At 63.1% G+C, this 20,183-nt stretch overlaps 2 protein-coding genes across 3 annotated transcripts; one reads left to right on the top strand and one right to left on the bottom strand.

The window, feature by feature from the left end:
* The first annotated feature begins 178 nt into the window (after nucleotides 1-178).
* EPN1 (epsin 1) lies at nucleotides 179-14,521 on the top strand. Of its 2 annotated transcripts, none has more exons than XM_080828399.1 (11): nucleotides 179-466; nucleotides 3,240-3,565; nucleotides 7,255-7,504; nucleotides 8,407-8,531; nucleotides 8,880-8,954; nucleotides 9,527-9,610; nucleotides 10,798-11,083; nucleotides 11,706-11,816; nucleotides 11,981-12,064; nucleotides 13,555-13,812; nucleotides 13,912-14,521. In XM_080828399.1, exons 2-11 carry the CDS (start codon nucleotides 3,338-3,340, stop codon nucleotides 14,118-14,120), a joined length of 1,710 nt encoding a protein of 569 aa, XP_080684525.1. In that variant the 5' UTR covers nucleotides 179-466; nucleotides 3,240-3,337; the 3' UTR covers nucleotides 14,121-14,521. The 2 variants fall into 2 exon arrangements, with proteins under 2 accessions (XP_080684525.1, XP_080684524.1); XM_080828398.1 differs by having other exon boundaries at nucleotides 268-466; nucleotides 11,984-12,064.
* A 2,502-nt stretch (nucleotides 14,522-17,023) lies between these two features.
* Nucleotides 17,024-18,360, bottom strand: LOC308358456 (ret finger protein-like 4A; the record flags this gene model as incomplete). The annotated part of the gene is made up of 2 exons (XM_080828633.1): nucleotides 17,024-17,610; nucleotides 18,075-18,360. 2 exons carry the CDS (start codon nucleotides 18,358-18,360, stop codon nucleotides 17,024-17,026), a joined length of 873 nt encoding a protein of 290 aa, XP_080684759.1.
* Between the last annotated feature and the right edge of the window lie 1,823 nt (nucleotides 18,361-20,183).

A 20,183-nucleotide genomic window follows, 5' to 3' on the forward strand; every position in this document is an offset into this window, starting at 1 on the left:
CCTGCCTCGGCCGCTCTTGCCGGCCCGCCCCGCAGAGGCCTGCGTTTGTACTTGTCCGCTCCTGTCCCTTGGGACCTCACGGCGGCGCCCGCGCGCCGGAAGTGACGCTGCAGGGCGAGCGGGGCTGCGGAAGCGGCGGCTGCGCAGGCTCGCTGCGGGCGGGGCCGCCGGGTACGGCGCGGAGGGCGGGGCGCACCGCCACTTCCGCTTCCGGTCCGTCGCCTCCTTCGGTTGCTTCCCGTCCGCTCGGCGGCTCCCCTCCCCCCCGCCCGGCTCTCTGCGCCCCTCCCGGGCGCCGGGGCGGCGGGGCCGTCGGCGTGCGGCCTTTCCGTGCGTCCGCGCGTGCGCCCGAGTGCGCCTCCGCGTCCGCCGCCCGCGGCCAGGCGCGCGCCCCGCGACACCGAGGCCGAGCGGGGGCAGGGGGCTGCCCGCCATGACCCCCCGGAGCCCGGCGTGAGGGGCCGAGGTGAGCGCGGGCCGGGGGCGCGGCGGGCCGGGTCGCTCGGGCGTCCGTCACGTGTGATCCCCTCGGCTCAGCCCCGCGGCCTTTGTGTGTGTGAGGCCGGCCGGCCGGCATCGGGCGCCCGCCGGCCTGCGCCCGGGCCTCGGTGCTGCCGGGGCCCGTGCGCCTGCCTGTGTCCGGTGTCGGCGCGCGGTGGTGGGGTGGCGGCTGTGCGCCTCTTGCTCTCTGCCTCTCTCCCCCCGGGCTTCCGCGTCTGCAGTTGCCGGCGACTCCGGGCGTCCTCTCCTCCTGTCTCTCATTCATTGCCGTCCCCGCGCACGTCCCCGCGAGCCCGGGGTCCTCTGCGCGCGCGCGCAGGTCGGTCTGGGACGTGCCCCCTCGCGCAGGTTTTCGGGTCTCCGGTGCGGTGGTCCGGAGCCCGGCTCTGCAGTCAGGCCCACTGCGTGCCGGCCGGTAGTGTTCCTCGGGTGGCTTCTCACGGCAGGGCCGTGCGTGTTCACGGAGGTGGTACGGTGAACGCCCGGCGCCGGCTGGCGCTGCAGTCAGCTGCTGGCCGCTCCGGATTCCGTTATTGCTCCCAGATTTCCCCTTCCATGCTGTGTGCCGTCAGGCCTCTGAACACCCCTCCCGGAGTTTTGCCCTGTTGTTGTCCCCTGTTTAACCAGATCCTTGTGTTTGAGGCCGTTTATTTTGAAAAGCTTGGTCCCATAGCGATACTGGGAGTTTTAGCTTTGGTGCCCCATTGACTGTTCTGTAGGGCGCTTTGGTACAATTTCACAGTGTTGGAGCGGGGCGTCTTCTGGTACCACCCTTTGGGAAATGCTCTTCGCGTCTGATAATAATGGGCGGGCAGCCTCAAGGAGCTCCTACTCTGTGTGGGGCAGGTCGCCACGCACTGTATGTACCCATCTTATTTGATCACCGAGCCTGCCGGATAGGAATTCTTTCCTTTGTGTCAGAGCCTCAAAAACTCAGTCTCAAGGAGGCTGCCCTGTTGGTAGCTCTTGGCCAGCATTTGGGCCCCAGTTTCACGTGTTCTCTGTTGTGTCTTGGTTTTTCCTCTGTAAGTCTGTAGCGTGAGGTTGTTGTCTCTTCATCCAGGGTCTCAGTGCTCAAAGTGCTTTCCTCTTTGTCGTCTGCCTCACTGTCTGTCTCTGTCTCTGTTTCCTGTGACTTCTGCTCACTGTGTCTCTGGGTAGCTCCTCTGCCCGGGTTTCTCTGCGCCTCTTTCTCCTCTCATTTGTCTCGTTCCTGTCCCGCTGTGTCCTCTGCGTCGGTCCCACCATCTCTTCCTCTCAGTGTGTCTTGCTGGCCTGCTTGGCCCCCTGACCGGGTCTTTCTAGCTGTTCACGTGTGTCTCCAAGTGCCCTGCTTTCCAGCCTGAGTTCAGAGCTGGGGCCAGCTGCCTGTCCCAGGACTTAGGTACGTTGTGGAGGGCTCGTTGGTGTGGCTGTGGACTGTAGCGGTCCTAGTTCCCTCTGGAGCCAGGGCAGGGGAGTGGCTTTTGCTGTGCCTCAGTTTCCTCGCCTGTGAGGTGCTGTGAATCATGGAGTTGGGAGCATTTAATGAGTCACTGTGTGTGAACCACGGGGAAGAGTGCCTGGCACAGGGTTAGGGCCGTGTGGCTGCTTGCTGTGATCGTCCGCGTCTGCCTGGTTCCCGTCCTCTTCTTTCTTCCCATCACCTTCCTCTCAGCACAGGTCGGTTTAAAAGTGTAGGTTCGGGCGTCCAAGCCAGAGGTGCAGTCTGTGCTGCTGGGCGTGGTGTGCGACCTTGGTGGAGGTGCTTGGGCTCCGCGAGTGCCCGTCTTCTCATCAGTTAGCACGCTCTTGGTGGCGTTGGGTGGGATAATGGGCATCTCTTGGTCAGCGAGCCCCTGGCATGTGGCTGGGACCCAGGCAGCCGCCCTGCTCGTCCTTATCTCTCCTTCCCTGAGCCTCCAGCTCCCCCACCCTTGGGACAGCTTGTCCTCCTGGCATTGCCTGCCTCTTGCCTGTCTGTTCCCTTTATGGTCTCCCTGTGTATCCTTGTTTCTGTCTCAGATTGTGCCCGCTCTCCTCCTGCTCCAGAGGTCTCTCCTGTTCTCCCTCCTTCTCTTCCTTCCGGTGGTTTGTTGAATGGCTCTTCTGGGGGCAGCTGCTCTGATGGGAAAATTCATGTCCATACAGATGGGGTTTCTGTCCCCATGAGGCTCATGGGCCGGCCTCAGCCACAAGGGCAGACAGACGAGTATAAAATCACGAGGAGGGTGCCTCAGTCCGGGAAACAGTGACCACGGCGTTTGGGTGTGTAAAATCTGGGAAGCTTAAACCGAGTTCTCAGGGTGAGTGGGCGTGATCTGGGTGGTGAGAGAGAGGAAGAGCAAGGTGACCGTCTCACGACCGCCCACGTTCATAGCGCACTTCCCACGCACCGAGTTCTCTCAGCTCTCAGGGTTACGGAACGAAAGCCCACTTCTTCGAGGAGAAAACTGAGGTGCAGGCGTTCCTGGCCCCCCACCAAGGCAGCCGGCTGGGACACGCTGCACTGCGCTGCCCCCCGCCTGTGGTTCCCCCACTGCACACTCTGCCTCCCTGCCTCACTGAGCCGGGCCCCCAAGCAGGAAGGAGCTGGGCATGTTTGAGGAACCGAAAGATGGACCGGGTGACTAAGATGGGGGTTAATGAGGGCCAGAGCCTTCTAGGCCCCGGGGCAGTGAGGAGCCCCGCAAGGGTGTGGGTGCAGGCCGCGCAGCCCCAGGTCCCGCTTGTGTCTCCAAAGGGCCTTTCCTTCTCAGATGTGGTGACCCACCAGCTCCTGCCGCTGTCTTCTTCCTCGAGTCCTCCATCTCGCCGTACCCCAGGGGGCTCGCTGCCCTCGCCACTGCCTGCCGCCATGTCGACCTCGTCACTGCGGCGCCAGATGAAGAACATAGTCCACAACTACTCAGAGGCCGAGATCAAGGTCCGAGAAGCCACGAGCAACGACCCCTGGGGCCCATCCAGCTCCCTGATGTCTGAGATCGCTGACCTCACCTACAACGTCGTTGCCTTCTCCGAGATCATGAGCATGATTTGGAAGCGGCTCAACGACCACGGCAAGAACTGGAGGCATGTCTACAAGGTCAGTGCCTGGGCCTGCGGTGGGCCCTCCCGGGCACACGACTGCGTGGGCGGGCGCTGGGCTCAGGCGGGGGCGCCACCTGGCCCACCTCCCCTGTGCCGTGGAGGAGCTGGTGTTCCCGGTCCTCGTGTGCCAGCTCTGTCCCTTCGTCCCTCTTCTCTTTTAACCGAGGTAACAGGCATGTGGGTTGGAGAATGGTGAGTCTAGGACTCCAACTTCTTCTTGAAAACGTGGTACCTCTGTGAGATCTGTCCGTGGAGAAGGCCGGAGCGGGTGCCCCGTGTGTGTCCCTCTGTGTGCCCGGAGCCCCGTTCCCTCTCCGAGGCAGCTGGTATCCCCAGGCGTGTGTGTGGATGTCCTCGGGGGCCGTGGAGCTCTTCTGTGTCCGTGGTGGTGACGTGGCCCCAGGCGGTTACGAGAACGCAGAGCTGCCCGTGAGAACTGGTGAATTTTATCACGGGTGAACTGCAGCCCAGTTTTGAGAAGGAAGATCAGGCTGTGTCTCAGAGCTCGTTCCCCGTCGAAGTGTAGATCTGTCGGGTTTTTTCTTTCTTTTCTTTGTTTCTTTTGTCCTTTCTCCCGCCTTCCTTCCTTTCCTCTTTTAACAACTGCCCGCTACCTGGTGCTGAATTTTGAGTGGTCTGTGATGTTTTGCTTTTGTTAACAAGACTGCCACGAGCAGCCTCGCATGTTCGCCGTTTTCTAGAACTGGGATTTCTGGGTCGAGGGGCACACGCACGTGTCATTTTGATAAACGTGGACAGGATGCTCTCCACGGGAGCCCTTTCGCTGGTCCCTAGTGATGCGTGCGTGTGTCCTCATCCGGTGAACAGACAGGACTGCAGGCTGTAGTCAAAGGGAACGTGACTTTGGGCAACGCTCAGTGAGCAGTTTTTCCCGTTTTCTTGCCTGGGGCCTGGCGCCCTCCCCTTGGGTCAAGAAGTTGCAGTGGGCACAGGCTGGGGCCGGTGGCCAGGTCCCACTCCTGGCTGTGTGGCTCAGAGCGGCCTGTGGACTTCCTGCCGTGTGAGGGTCTGGCTGCTGGCGAGGAGCTGGAGGGAGAGTCAGCGGTGGTGGCCAGTCCTCCTGCTGCTGTTTCTTCAGCGAGGGTCGAGCTGAGGGTCTGCTTGGTGTGTGGCCATGGACGAGGCAGATGAAGCCGCTGGGTTCATGGACTCCAGCTGGGGCCTGGGCCGGCCCGGCTCTCGGTGGCTCCCATATTTCTGAGACCTGGAAATGTTCTGGGTTGTTTCCACTCCCATCCGGACAACCCCGGTTTGGGTCCTCATTTTCGTGGATTCTCTGCTGGGTCTGTTCTGTGGCTGTTTGTTGTGAAGGACTGGGTGGCGTTGGTCTAGGGAAAGCGTGAGGGGTCTGGGTGAGCCTTTGTGTGGTGGTGAAGGGACAGGACGGGACCGGGAGGGCCTCTTGAAACTTGGAGAGAAGCTTGGTGGGGCTCGTGGACCGTGCTGGGGGAGGTGAGTCCTCAGGGGCCCAGACCACAGCTGGAGACACACTGCTGTGGGCACAGAACCCCCATGAAATGTCCCCACTTTTTTTGTCCCCACTTTGTAGGTGGGGACGCGGAGGCATGAGAAGGCTCGGGGCCACCCAGGGGCAGGGGGTGGGAGAGGAGCCCCACAGTTCGCTCTTCTGTTCAGCCATGTCTTCTCCCTGCTCTGAGGAATCAGGATTTCAAGGTCTTTTTCTTAAACCAGAGGTGAACACACGATGGCCCAAGGGCTGAATCTGGCCGCCGCCGGTGTTGTAGGTGAGGCTCTGCGGGATAGCCAGGCCCGTGCCTGTGCCGCCCGGGCCCTGTGGCCTGGAAAGCTGGGGTATTGATCACGTGGGCCCTTCAGAAGAGGTTCGCTGGCGCCTGGTTTAGACTAGCTCTCGTGTGCTGGCGTCCGCCATCTGGGAGCAAGTGGTTTTAGAAATTAATAGGGACTGTTGGGTTGTCCCGTTGCTTGCTTTTGAGAAAATGTGCACGTTTGCCACCGTGGCCCGCGCTATGAGTGTGCGACCTGGTCGGCTCTCACGCACGCACACCCCCGTGGAGCCAGCACCCACATGAGATGGAGGGTGTCCCCGCCCCACCCCAGGCCTGCTCAGACACCCCTTCCCCAGAAGCATTCTGTGGTGTCTTAGGTCCGCCAGGCTTGTTCTAGAACTTTCCGTGGGCTCCGGCTCCTGGTCCTTTGTGTCTGCTGCGTCTGGGAGGTCTCTTGAGCTACCTTGCTGCGTTTGGGCCGCTCCCGCCCCGTGAGCACAGTGTGTGTCCTGCGTGAGCATTTGGCCCTCGGTGGGTGTTTGGGTTGTTTCCGGGTTCATGGTCTGTTTAACTGCACTGCCAAAGTCTCCAGGGCCCTGGAAATGAGGTCTCGGAGTTCGCTGGGTGCGAGTCCCATTCCAGACTGAGGTGGGTTGTGTGGATCCGTTGCTCTCACGTAGCTTAACTGGCCTGCGGGAAGGCCAGTGTGGGGTGTGGGTGCGGCCGCTGTGGTCCGAGCACAACTGGCCCAGGACTCGGGGAGCCTACCTGCCCCCGACGCCCGCCGGCCGCCGCTTTCCCTCCTGCCGTGATGCATGAACGTCTCCAGGCTGGTTAAAGACTAACGTCTGATTGCTGTTCGCACACCTTCGGGAAGCCGGCCAGATCCGGCGCCGGTGGACGGTGGGGCGTCACTAATGACCCATGGCGCGGTCCGCAGCTCATCCCCCAGCTGCTCACCCAGCTCCGCGCCCGTGGCTGGGGCCTCCTGGTGTTGTTTCACTGTGCACTGGGGGGTGTCCGGGGCCCCATGTGTCCCCAGGGGCCCCCTGCACACTCTGAGGTGCTCTGTTGTCCGAGGACTGGCGGTTTTCTCTGCCATTTAATTTTCACTTGTTGGAACGAGAATTTGTCCTCCTGACCTATAATGCAGCTGCTGTCACCAGGTGTCCTGCTGCGCCCAGCACGCGTGTGTCCCTGCAGAGAGCCGAGGCCTGACCAGACCCAGCAGCTCGGTGCCCCCCTCCGGACTGCTGATTCGGGGGAGGGAGTCGCCCCCTTGTTGTCCTCAGACTTGTGAAGTCTCACGCTGGAAGTGGTGACACTTTCGGGATTTCCGGGACAGTAGAGAAGGCGGCGCGTGCCCGTGTCCTGGACTGCTGTGGAGCGTGATGGAACGAGCTGGTCTTTGTGGCCACGCTCCTTAGGGTCCTCCTTCTAGAGAACGAGAGCGGGCTCTGACCGCCGAGGGAAGTGCGGGTGGGGCTGCACTTCCCTGTTTGCCTCTGTCGAGACATGTGTGGACGCCGTGTGGCCCAGGTCACCCTCAGAGCGCGCGTGCAGTCCCGGGGCTGCGGCCACGTTCCCAGGCGCCGCACCCGTCCCTGCCGCCTGGGTCCATGGGATGTTCATTCTGGACACAAAGACCGTGTCCGTTAAGAAACCCCCAGCTCCTGGCGGCCGCGAGCCTCCTCATCGAGGATACTTGGTGTGAGCGTAGCCACATGTCCCGGGTTTTTGGGGTTGGCCCCGCAGGTGGCAGCTCGTGCAGCGCTCTGTTCTTTCTCACAGCCAGGTAGTGTCCGCCGTGCTCGTGGGCCACGCTTGCTGGCCTGCCAGCCGGTGACCCCCAGGCTGGTGCTGGGACGGGGTTCCCAGCCGCCAGGTGAGTGACCGGTGTGCCCCCACCCTGAAGGCCATGACCCTGATGGAGTACCTCATCAAGACGGGCTCGGAGCGCGTGTCGCAGCAGTGCAAGGAGAACATGTACGCCGTGCAGACCCTGAAGGACTTTCAGTACGTGGACCGCGACGGCAAGGACCAGGGCGTGAATGTGCGGGAGAAGGCCAAACAGCTGGTGGCCTTGCTGCGGGACGAGGACCGGCTGCGGGAGGAGCGCGCCCACGCGCTCAAGACCAAGGAGAAGCTGGCGCAGACCGCCACCGGTGAGGCCTGCAGCCCCCGCCCCAGGTCCCTCCCGCACGCCCCACCCCTCGTCTCGAAGCTCTGGCGGCCCAGGCGCCGAGCCCCGCTTCCCCTCCTTCCTGGCCAGGTGGGCCGGAGTTGCAGATGCAGGCTCTCCCCTTCCACGACGGTCCTTGCCTGTCCCATCCCCCTTGTTGTGGGACCCGAGAGCTGAGAACTGTTCTGTTCACTCTCAAATGTTAACCGAGAGCCACCTAAGGGCCCGGTGTGCCTCTGCCCGCAGGCGGGGCCCTGGAGCTGCCAGATAGGTTCGCCCTCGGTCCTGCCTGAGGGTACTCAGTGCCTGAGACAAAGAGAACAGGGCTCGGAGGGGGCTGCCCAGGGTCGGAGGTTGGGGCCGGCTCTCTGAAGGGGGACCGTTCACGCCAGAACTGGGGCGGGCCGGCTGGGAGGGGCAGGCGGGCGCTTCCCCCCCAGCGTAGCCGGTCCTCTGCCTGTTGGTTCCGTGCGCCCTGCCTGTCCTCCTTCCACATGGTCACCCCCTTCCCATTCTCTGTTCCGCCTGCCTTCACTCCGCGTCACCCCTGGTGTCGGCCGCGCCCAGCCTGAGTTGGGGGGCTCTGGATGCAGTGCTCTTCTGTCTCTGACGCCCGGCTGGTCCTGCCGTAAAGATCTCCAGCAGCCCCGGGAGTGCAGGCCCTGGACGCGCGGGGGCTCTGTGCAGGCCCCAGGCGTGCCGTGTGGGAACCAGGGCCGTGGGCTCTGAGGCTCCCGAACTTCCTCCATCCCTCCTGGCGGGCTTCTGGGGACACTGGACAAACCCGGCTCACGGTCCCCCCCCCCCAGCGGAAGCCCGCTGTCTGGGCTGCGGGGGCCCCTTCTCTGTCTCTGCCTGGGTCTCAGCTGATTCTCCCCTCGGCAGCCTCCTCAGCGGCGGTGGGCTCCGGGCCCCCACCCGAGGCGGAGCAGGCGTGGCCGCAGAGCAGCGGGGAGGAGGAGCTGCAGCTGCAGCTGGCCTTGGCCATGAGCAAGGAGGAGGCTGACCAGGTAGCGGGCCGGGCGGGTGTGGGGCGCTGCAGGGTTTGACTTCGGTTCTGCCATGCCGTCTCCATCCTCCACCGCTCAGCTCCCGAGGGCCGGTGCTCTCTGTCTTGCCCCCACGCCGCCTCTCTGATCTGTCCGGCTGCTGCCCCTCCCCTCTCTGCCCACCCTCTGTCCTTGTCCTGGGAATTACTGTCTCTTCTGCGTGGGTGCTCTACTCTGTGACCGTGTCGGTGGCTCTGTCCGTCTCTGGCTCTCCTCCATTGCTCTGTCCGTGTCCGTCTTTCCTCTTCTCCCATCCCTCCCCTCCCCTGTCTGGCGTCCCGCCCGGCCCCTCACACGCTCTCTCCCCAGCCCCCGCCCTGCGGCCCCGAGGACGACGTCCAGCTCCAGCTGGCCCTTAGTTTGAGCCGAGAGGAGCACGACAAGGTCAGAGCAGCCTCCCTACCCTCCCCAGGGCTCCCCTCAGACCCTCCCCAGGTCCCCACCTCCTTGCCCCTCCTCGCCCCCCACCAGCCCCATCCCCGGTTTACGCACACTCTGCCGCGCATTTCCAGCAGCGGGACCTGTGTCACATGGTTTCTCAGATGGGTGCAGTCCCAGCATGGGAGGCAGATGCCTGTAGCTGTTCCGGGTGGCGAGGGAGCCCTTCCCTCACCCTCCAGCACAGCCCAGGGCTTGGTCACCTCCAGCTGGTGCAGCCGACACCCCAGAGTCAGGCATCCCGCGTGAGGGCCCGTCCTCCCCGGGGCCCCATGCTTCCCAAGCCCGTCTGTGCCGCGCCGGGCCAGGCCCGTCTCCCGCACACCACCCCTGTGTCCCCATCCTGTGGACTGCACGTTCTTCCCCGTCCCCCCTTCCCACACATTGTCCACATCCCATTTTAATTTTGTCACTTTTGTTTGGGTGGGACCGTGCGGTTGTTGTTTGGTGCGGGGGGGGGCAGCCCGGTTGCTCCCATTCTCAGCCTCCCTCGCTGCCCGCTTCCGTGACCCCAACAGGAAGAGCGGATCCGCCGTGGGGATGATCTGAGGCTGCAGATGGCCATAGAGGAGAGCAGGAGGGAGACCGGCGGCCAGGAGGAGGTGAGCACGGGCAGGCCACCCTGCCTGCATGCGCTCCGGGGCCGTGGGCGGGGCGCCAGCTTCTCCCGGACACGTGTGCAGACCGGAACGCGCTCCGTCAGTGCCCGGGGCACTAAGTGCCCGAGGCGTGAGCTCTGTCCGTCCCTGCTGGCGCAGACGCTGCTGGTGCTGTTCAGTCCTTGCTGCTGAGCGGCCTGGTTGGGCGAGAAGGGGATGGCATCGAGCTCGTGCGTGCGCACGTGATCTGGGGTACCTTCTCGGTGTCCGCGCACACCCCAGATTCCGAGGCTCGGTGCGCGAGCGAGACCAGTCTGGTCCCCAATCTCCTGGGCCTCCGGTCCCCCCAGTGGAGACAGATGACGTCTGCTGGTGATTCTGTCTGCGCAGCTTCAACCCTTCTCTTGGCTCTGAGGGTGGACGGGTGTCCTCCGCACATCATGGCCAAGGTCAGTCACCGGCTGGGGCATCCGAGCCGGCCCGTTCTGTGGCCTCACGCCGGGTGCTGTGGGAGTCCTGAGCGTCTTCGTGGTGCGGTCGGCCCCCACGGTCGGCCTCGGCCAGAGGGTCTCCCTGGTGCCTCACAGCTCAGGAGGGTCGGTCCCAGCACCCTGCTCCTTTCGTGCTGTGGGGACGGGCGGCGCCGCCGCTCTGTGTTCAGAGGCGCCGGCCACTCTGGTTGGGCTCACCCCCAGGACGCGGGGACGCGTGTGCTGCTCCCGTGAAGCACGGGGAGCCCGGCGTGTGCGGAGACGTGGGACGCGTGCTGGGCCTCAGCCAGTGGCCCGAGACAGTGGGCGACCCCGGGCACACCTCCCGGAGTGCGTGGGAGCCGCGCGGGCCGGGCTGGTAGGGGCGGTTTTGGGTTTGGCCTCTTGTCCTCCATCCCAGTGGGGACCGGGGAGTGGTTGGAGGGATGGGGGCGAGACCAGGTGAGACCCTCGGCGTTTGGGGCTGGGCTGGAGGGGGAGGCGGACAGAGCGGGGGTGGAGTGGGAATGGGGGGTGGGGAGGCCGCCTCCTTCTGTCTCACGGCCCCGGGCTCGCTCTCTCTCTGGTGGTGGGTCTTCGCCCCAGGGCGCCCCGGCTCCCTCTCTCGTTCTGGGGCCATTCCTCCTCCAGGCTCTCTTCCCAGCGCCCTGGCCTGGCGTGCTCGCGCCTCATGCGCGGTCTCCCCTTTGTGTCTTGCAGTCATCCCTCATGGATCTCGCTGATGTCTTCACGGCCCCGGCTCCACCGCCAGCCTCGGACCCCTGGGGGGGCCCGGCGCCCATGAGCGCCCCCACCTCGGACCCTTGGGGCGGGGGCCCCGTCCCTCCAGCTGCTGATCCTTGGGGCGGTCCGGCGCCTACAGCAGCCTCTGGGGATCCTTGGAGGCCTGCTGCTCCTGCGGGGCCCCCGGTTGACCCTTGGGGTGGGACCCAGGCCCCTGCAGCTGGAGAGGGGCCCGCGCCTGACCCGTGGGGGAGCTCTGACGGTGAGTGCTGGCTGCCTGCCTGCTGCAGCCTCGACGTCCAGGGTGCAGTCCGGGGCACACCCTGGGGACAGGGGCAGATACGGTCAAGGGGGTGACAGGCTGCTGCAGGGCTCAGATAAGAGCCCAGAGGACGGTGGGTGAGGGAGCCTTGAAGGACGAAGGGCAGGGCACCCGGGGGTGTCGGGCCGTGGAGAGGCTGCTCGGGCGGAGTCAGGATGGTATGGCTGGTGAGGCTGGGTCCAGGCAGGCTGGGTGGGGGTTTGGGGGTGGGGGTTGGGCTCGCCTAGGTGAGGCAGACACCCAAGGCCCCTTCCCCAGCTGGGGAGCTTCTTGGGGGCTTTCCAGAGGCCTTACAGCTGAGAAGGGCTTTGCCAGGAAGGGACACGTGGGCAGAGGCCCAGCGGTGTACGTGTACCCGTGCTAGTGGTGGGGACCAGGGTGGAATGGCTGGCTGGGGCTGGGCTGGGAGCCCCCCGGCTGTCCAGCTGTGTCCCAGGACGGGGGCAGGGCAGGACTTCTGGGAGGGGTGGACTGAGAAGGAAGGCTGGGGGTGGCGGGCACAGATCCGCAGGTGACGAATGCTCCAATCACCAGCCGCTCACAGGCCTTCTTCCTCGCCCAGGTGGGGCTCCGGTTGGCGGACCCCCTGCCTCAGATCCCTGGGCTCCGGCCCCGGCCTTCTCAGACCCCTGGGGAGGGTCACCTGCCAAGCCCAGCACCAATGGCACCGCAGGTACCGGGTGGGCTCTGGGGTTCGGCTGAGGGGGTCAGAGTGTGTATGTGTGTGTGTGGGTGCAGGGGAGTGTGAGGTGTCTGGTCTCCTGGGTGCTGGGGGTGCAGGGGGAGTGGGAGGCAGGTTCCCTCAGTGAGCTGAGCTGACATCCTGGGCCCCTCCAGCAGTGGGGTTTGACACGGAGCCTGATGAGTTCTCTGATTTTGACCGACTGCGCACGGCCCTGCCGGCCTCTGGGAGCAGCACGGGTGAGCCCCCCCCTCGCCCCCGCCGAGCCCTGCTGTACCCCCCACCCACACCCCTGCCCTCGTCCTCGCTGTGCCCCGCCCCAGGTCACGCCCCCGCTCTGCCCCCTCCTCGTCCCCATCATGCCTCACTTGCCAGGTCACGTCCCCACCGTGCCCTGCCCTGCCCTGCCCACCCTGTGTGGTCTCCGCCCCCCCCCGCCGCAGCGGGCCATCCAGGTCAGGCAGGAGCACTTCGGAGCACGCGGTTAAGGGGGGCGGACGGCAGCCCTCACGGGATCTGGCGCCCAGGCTGTGTTTTCAGAGCTGGGTGGTTTCAAACTGCTGGGAAAGAAGCTTTAACTTTGTTTCCAGCGGTTTTATACTTGAGAAAAGTCGCAAGAATAGTGCAAAGAGTTCCGTTTCTGGAGCCTCCCCACCCGCTGACCTGATTTCTCTGTCCCCTGGAACATTTCTCTGGGTGTCTCTAAGGGCCCGGCCAGTTGCACCCTGTGTCGCCAGCGGTGTGGTGATTGCAGGGGGCCTCTGGCGAGTGTCTCCTTCCTTGTTTGCCCTTTGGGGCCTCAGGGCTCAGCGCATCTTTCCCGCCAGGCCCTCCCATCCACGGGGTACCTGGCCTGTGGGCGTCCTGGCTGCTGCGTATCGTCCTCCCGGCAGAGTCCAGGCTGGCTCTCTCCTCGCTAGAAGACCCCTCCCTGCGAGGTGTCAGGAGGACGCGGGAGCCTCTCACCAGGAGGGGCCTGCTGTCTCCTCCCACAGGAGTGTGGTCCCTTCGTTTCTTTTCTGTGTTTTTGTTTTTTTTTTTAAATATTTTATTTATTTATTTGATAGAGATTACAAGTAGGCAGAGAAGCAGGCAGAGAGAGAGAGAGGAGGAAGCAGGCTCCCTGCTGAGCAGAGAGCCCAATGTGGGGCTCGATCCCAGGACCCTGAGATCATGACCTGAGCCGAAGGCAGAGGCTTTAACCCACTGAGCCACCCAGGCGCCCCATCCATGTTGGTCTTTGAGTGACGTGGGCCCTCGGGAGGACGTGGGACTGATGGGGCACCAGCGGTCCCCTCCCGACCCCCAGGCCCAGCTTGGTCACTGTGCGGTCTGCACTTGGCGTTCCTCTGGGCTTTTTCTTCTCTCTCTGCACGAGTTGGTGTGTTTCCCGACGTCAGATGGGGTTCCTAAACTTCTCTTTAAGAAAATCAGATCTCGTGCTAACGAACGTCATCCAGGCTGCTGGGCTCCTTGGTGTCTGCTGTTGTCTGTTCACCGTGAACTTGCTGCTTGGGACCGTGGGACTGGTGGGGTTCTTGTGGGGTCATGTGAGCACCCCTTGGGTACACTTGTCCCCTTGGTGGTTCTCCCTGGCACTCTGCCCTGGGGGTCATCCACTGCTGTGCCTTGGGCTAGTGTCCCTGGGCTCTGCCTCTCAGCACCAAGGCCTCCTTGTTTGAGGCCCTCACTCCCATCTTCCCCTGACTCCTTCTCTGGCTCCTTCTAGGGGAGCTGGAGCTACTTGCTGGAGAGGTGCCCGCCCGTAGTCCTGGGGCGTTCGACATGAGTGGGGTCGGGGGCTCTCTGGCTGAGGCTGTGGGCAGCCCCCCACCTGCAGCTGCTCCAACGCCGCCCCCGCCCACACGGAAGACTCCAGAGTCCTTCCTGGGCCCTAATGCAGCCCTGGTCGACCTGGACTCGCTGGTGAGCCGGCCGGGCCCCGCGCCCCCAGGAGCCAAGGCCTCCAACCCCTTCTTGCCAAGCGGTAAGTGGGGGCCTCCCAGGCCGGTCCCGCCCGCACACCTCCTCCCCGGGCCGAGCCCTGACTCTGCTCTGCGTGTCTCCTCTCCTTTCTCTCCTCCAGGAGCCCCGACCTCCGGCCCCTCCATCACAAACCCCTTCCAGCCCGCACCCCCTGCGACGCTCACCCTGAACCAGCTCCGGCTCAGCCCTGTGCCCCCGGTCCCTGGAGCACCACCAACATACATCTCTCCCCTTGGTGGGGGCCCTGGCCTGCCCCCCATGATGCCCCCAGGCCCCCCGGCCCCCAACACTAATCCCTTCCTCCTATAATCCAGGAGGGGGGGGGAATTTGGCCTGGCCTGGCTTCCCCCATTTCTGCTCCCTGGGAGACCAGTGTTGTGAGTGCATGTGAAGCGGGGGACCCCCGCCCTAACCCCAGCACCCTCCCCCTCCTGGGGCCCACTCACACTACACCCTCTTCCATGTCCCCCCACCCCACCTCCCCGGAGAGAAACTGGACATGGGAGATGGGGAGGGGTGCTGGCCAGAGGAGGACCCCTTTCCTGTGGCATTAGAGAGGGGAGGGACAGCCGGGGGTCCCCCCACCATCCCTCTCCCTCCCAACTGGCCCCTCAATCAGTGTTTGAGCCTTCTCGTCCCCATGCACACCCCCTGGTGAATCCTTGGTGATAATTTCGGCGACTTCGGGAATAAATGGCAATTCTCACGGGTGTGGCTCCCCCAAATTCCCATCCGTGATTCATAGGACCCTCAGCTGTGGGGCCCAAGGCTCTTCTCAGAAGTCTCCACTTCCCTGGCCTTTCTCTTCTGGGGGTGGGCTGTGTGGGGCCCCACGGAGCACCCCGGCTCTGGCGGCATCACGGCCCACTCAGGGCTGGGGAGCTGATGGCGTTGTTGGGTGGGGGCTGGCGGACGGCACGTGGGGCCGGGGGTCGTCCCAGGCCTGGTGAGCTGTGGGTGACCCTGCGGTAAGGCTTCCTCCTGAGACGGTGACTGCATGTCTTTGACACACAACGGCACTGCCGTGCTGTGTCCCAGTGGATGCGACCCCTGGCCCACACACGACCCCCCGCCCCCGGCTCCCTACTCGTCCCTTGTCCAGCCAGCGGTCCTGAGAAACCGGTGGCCACTTCTGCTGGAGCCCAGGGCCACCTGTTGGCCAGGGCTGTGGTCTTCCTCTGCTGATCCACGCCCAGTGGTTCCCTGTCCTGGGGTGGTGAGGGCCGAACGTGTCTCCCCAAGGAGGTGGCCCACTTGAGAGTGTGCCTTGTGAGCCCCAGAACAGTCTTGGGGATGGGGTGCTGAGACAGATGGCAGAGCGGGAGCTCAGGCGAAGGGCGGTGGGACTTGTGTCCCTTCCGTCCAGTGGGGGGGATGGGGGTCAGGGTGGGCTCCTTCCTGCAGATGGGGGAGACTAGGATTTGGGGGGTGGACGGAGGGGAGAGCGGCAGTCCCCCCACCCAGAGAAGGAAGCGCCTGGGGGCACTGGGGACTTGCCCTAAGTGTTTCCCAGGCCGACCTGAGAGGGCGCGGGGCCGTTGCTGGGGTCAGGGGGTGGCACAGGGTGGCCGGGTCAGCACCCGCACCCCGTGGTGCTCTTCTTCCCGGAGCCCTGTGGGCCCTTCTTCCACTTCTCCGGAAAGACACCACAGCAGCTCCTAACGTAGACGTGGGCTCGCTCCCCAGGAAGGCTGTGGTGGTCTGCCTTTCTGTCCTCGTGACACGTGTCAGCATTCGCTCTGGGGCCAGTTCCTTTCCCTTCCTTCAGCATGAGTCCCCTGGGCTCCGAACGCCTTTTGTCCCCACGCTCCTTCGTCTGTGCGGAAGCCGCGGGCCACCACGTCTCAGTAGCGCCTGCGTTTGCAGTGACCCCTCGCGATCCATGCTGAAGGAGTGCGGCTGTCCCGATGTTCCCGCCCCGGGCTCGCTGGGCTCCGCGGAGCTGCTCCGCTGACCCGTCGTGGGTGTGTCTGCAGGGCCCCAGGGCCGAAGGGCCCGGATGGCCGGGGTCTTGTCAGGGGAGCGCCTGGGCCAGGGACTGGCCCGTGGTACTGGAGACGGAGGCCCCCCGCGCTGTGCTTGCAGGGCGGGACCCCAGCCCGCAGGCCTGCGGCCCGCACCCCGCCGGCACGCGCCACTCCCAGGCACCTCAGTGCGCCTGCGCGCGCGGCCCCCTGCTCCGGCCTGGCCTGTCTCGCGCGCCTTCCGTGTGCCCTCGGCTCACCTGTCTCAGCCAGCCTCTGCCTCACCTTCCCTTGGGCACTCGGTCTGGCCTCCGTGCAGAATGTCCTCCCGCGCCCCCCATGCGGCCCAGCCCTGCACATCGGACCCCTCGCCCCTTCCGCGCTTTCTGTGTGCGCACAGCCGGCGCTGGGCTGCGAACCCGCCGGCAGTGGGCGCCTGACGCCCAGATTGAGGTGGGCCAGCCAGGGTCTGGCTGCCTGCTGATTTTTGTAAATAAAGTTTTACTGGAACACGGCCCCATGTTTCCATGTCCTCTAGGGCAGCCTCCACCTACAAAGGCAGCCTGAAGTAGGTGTGGCAGACACCGCGGGGCTCCCTAGCCCAATGTAGTCACCGCTGTACTGAGAAGGGGTGGCTCCCTGGGGCTCCTTGTCCTGGCCACGGCAGGCGTGTCTCTCCCGCCCCTGCGACAGCCCCCCTCCGTGCCCCCCTGCACCGACACACTGCAAGAGGGGATATCTCTTGCTTTAAGGGGGCACACCTGTGGTGCCAGGCTGCACGCCCCTTCAGGGGAAGCCACCCCGGACTGCCCTGCCGCCTTCTTCCCATGTTCCACATGGTGTGCACATGAACGTGCATTTCAGCCCTTGGGGGAACTTCATACGTACACACACGTATTTACTGCCTCCGTAGGTTTTGCTTACATACCACCTAGAAAGTTCATTAATCCGTTAGGCCACATCCACGTTTCTATTCAGTTTCTAATCTCCATTAACACTAAGTTAATATTGCAGAAAATAGACATTTGGAAATTGATCTGAAAAACGAGAACCCATTCATTGGAACAGAAACATGGAAAGTCCCAACGAGAACGACTGTGCGATATTTCACGTTTGAAGGGCACTTCTCCCTTGTCTGATTAGTGCTCACGATTCGCCAACTGTTCCACGTTTCTCGTCTGCCCTCTGTACCGTCCACGTAACAAGCAGGAAGGGTCCCAGCTCCGGCTGTGAGCACACGGGAATTCTCTAGAAACTGTGTTCTGTATCCAGGCCCGCTGGAGAGCTGGCGGCGGCTGGATTCCTCCCAGGACAGATTCTCAGGAAGCCTTGACCATCTGTGGTGGGACTCCCGGGAGCAAAAAACGGACGCAGCGGCCCCACAGCAGGGATTCCAGTGAAGGTGAAAATGTGGGCTCCATCGCTCACGTGATAAAAGGAAATGGTGCCAAGATTCATGTCCAGGAAAATCCCTAGTCGGTGTAAGCGGGGGCTCACCGAGAGCACAGTCGCAGGCCTGGTGCTGGCTTGGAAGAGATCTCCTTTTCTCAGGCCCACCGTCCAGAAGCCAAACTCTGCGGACAGTAGAACGGGCCCTTGTCGGTCAGCGGCGTCTCCGCAAACTCCCACGTCCCATGCCTTGCTCATCCCCACATCCACCTCCCAGTAGTGGCGGCCGGAGGGGAACCCAGGGGAGCCCAGGACGCAGGGGGCGTAGTTGAATCTCTGGGTCCCGGCGCTCCGGGTCTGTGCGGAATACCCACAGCGGACACTCCTCAGGTCCTCAGAAACGATGAGGTGGTGGTTGGCGGTGTCCACATCCAGGGTCACCTCCACTGGGGAGGGAAGACAGGCCAATCAGCAAACATGCACTCGACTGCGAAGCCCCAAGGTCTCGCCCGTCTTCTGTCCACCCCGTGCTTCCTCCCTGATCAAAACTTGCCCGGGGAGACATCCCTGGCCCCTGATGAGGTCAAATGTAGAGAGAGCATGATCCAGAGCCAGAAAGGAGGAAGGACTCAGCCGGCTCCAGGGAGGCTGGGAGGTCCCGCCTGGCCTCCCTGAGCCCTGAGCCCTGCGGCTGAGCTGGGAGAACGCATCCTAACTCGGGGATGTGAGAGAATCAGGGGTGATTTCTCTTAGGTGTAGGTCAGGGACAAGCTTCCCTTCTTAAAGGTGGTTCTAATCTATACTTCTGGGTAAGTAAAGCAAAGATCAGCGTTGCCGCCCATGCCCTGTGTGACGGAGAGCTGTAGGCAAGTTGCGCTTTCCAGGACCCTTGCAGGGGGGCAGGCCATACCTCGGAACTTGTGCACGTTTGGGTTCATGTGCAGAACGGCTTTCAGCTGGGGCTCCAACTCCCTGATCCTGGAGACCAGCCTCCCGAGGTGGGTGCCTGGCCTGAGGTCCTTCCTCTGAGAGAGCGCGGAGCAGGAGGGGCACCGGAAGCCCCCCCCGCCGGCCCCCCTCCGCAGGGAGTCGGAGCAGCGGAGGCAGCAGGCGAAGCCACACTTCAGGTACACGGGCGCCTCCAGGTAAGTCAGGCACACGGGACACCTGCTTGTCTCTTGCAAGTGCGCGGCCATGACCACTGTGTGGGGAAAGGCGGCAGGTGAGACCTTCCGGGAGGCCGAGGGACATCAGGCCTTGGGCCCCTGTCACCTCGACGTGCGTGGTCATTTGCTGTCCCTACAACCCGTTTGCATCCGGGCAAACAGAAGCCCAGGGCTTCTGATGCTGGTCAGAGCAAAGGACGGGACCCACCGTCCGGCTCCAGGCGAGGTGCTAAGAGGGTTCCCGGGGCTGTGCCTTTCCTCCCCGAGACTCACTCCACCGCGGGGTGCCTGCGCCTCCCACTCCCCTTCCCCCAGTCTGACCACGCCCCTCCCCCTCCCCTCTGGCAGCCACCCGTTTGTCCTCTGTATTTGCAGGGGGTTGCAGACATTTGAGAAATTGAGAAATGCTGTGGGGTTGCACTCACCTCAGTCCCACTCTGGCCCTCGTTCTCCCTCTGACTGCAGTTCTGAAGTGAGCCCCCAGGAGTGGTTCTTATGCGGGAGGCTTCCCTGCCCACACCCTCCCTAATCCCACACCTTCCCTAATCCCACACCCTCCCTAATCCCACACCCTCCCTAATCCTATTGGAGTTCACACTGCCTTTGGTGGGACTTTTCTCACACATCAGAGAGGCCACCACAAACAAAGGAGGTAATTGTATCATGAAAGTGTTACTTTTTCAAGATTTTATTCATGCATTTGACAGAGAGAGACACAGCGAGAGGGAACACAAGCAGGGGGAGTGGGAGAGGGAGAACCAGGCTTCCCGCTGAGCAGGGAGCCCGATGCGGGGCTCGATCCCAGGACCCAGGGATCATGACCTGAGCCGAAGGCAGAGCTTAACGACGGAGCCACCCAGGCGCCCCAATAAATAAAATCTTTAAAAAATATTTTGAAGTTCAGCTCAGAAATATAAGTATAAAATACATATATCTTCCCAGTGAAAGTCAAGGTTTGGTTTTTGTGAGCTATTTTCCTACTTATTTTGTCCTGGATCCTCCACGTGTAAAGAGCCTGGACAGGATCTACTTTGTGAGTGACCGCGCTGGCAACGTCTGGTACCTGAAGTGACTCTACTGCCCGATTGGGGTCCACCCCCAGCCGTGCCCAGGTGGCCCCCTTGCGCTTCCCTGTTCTGGTGCAGGCTTCCTGTCTCCATCCTGCTTTCTCAACCCCCCTCCAGAGGTCCAGGACTCCTCAGATACCAGGACCGCTCCGTTTAGCAAACGTTTATGTCGGCTGGGGCCTGGGGCCGTCCTGATGATCCACTCTTCGCAAGGCTATTTCAAATCACTGCGGTTTAAACTCCCAGGTACATAATGTCCCACTCTTCCTTCTGCCTGGAGATACTTTAATTATGTTTGATCCGGCGAGACTCCAAGGAAGGCACGGCCCCCTGACTGTTCCTTCCTATCAGAGCCTTTCCTGTGGTCCCCTGAGGATCATTCCTCCGCCCGGGGCTGTCAGCACACCACAGACCCTCCCGGCGTCGGGCTCTGCAGAGCTGTGTTGTTCTTTGCCAGTCGTGTTGAGACAACTGCTCAGGAGAGCTGGCCCCGTGGCTTCACTGCCATGTGGGGCCCATCACCGCAGCGGAATGGAGTACAAGCGAGTTAACGGCTTGCACCTTGATCTAATCATTGACACTTGATTTACTCACTTAATCTTTAAATGAGTAAGTTTATTTTTAAAAAAGATTTTATTTATTTATTTGACAGACAGAGATCACAAGTAGGCAGACAGGCAGGCGCAGAAAGGAGGAAGCAGGCTCCCCGCTGAGCAGAGAGCCCGATGCGGGGCTTGATTGCAGGACACTGAGATCATGACCTGAGCCAAAGGCAGGGACTTAACC

Source organism: Martes martes (assembly GCF_963455335.1).
Source record: "Martes martes genome assembly, chromosome: 17".
In the NCBI taxonomy this organism is placed as follows: Eukaryota; Metazoa; Chordata; class Mammalia; order Carnivora; family Mustelidae; genus Martes; species Martes martes.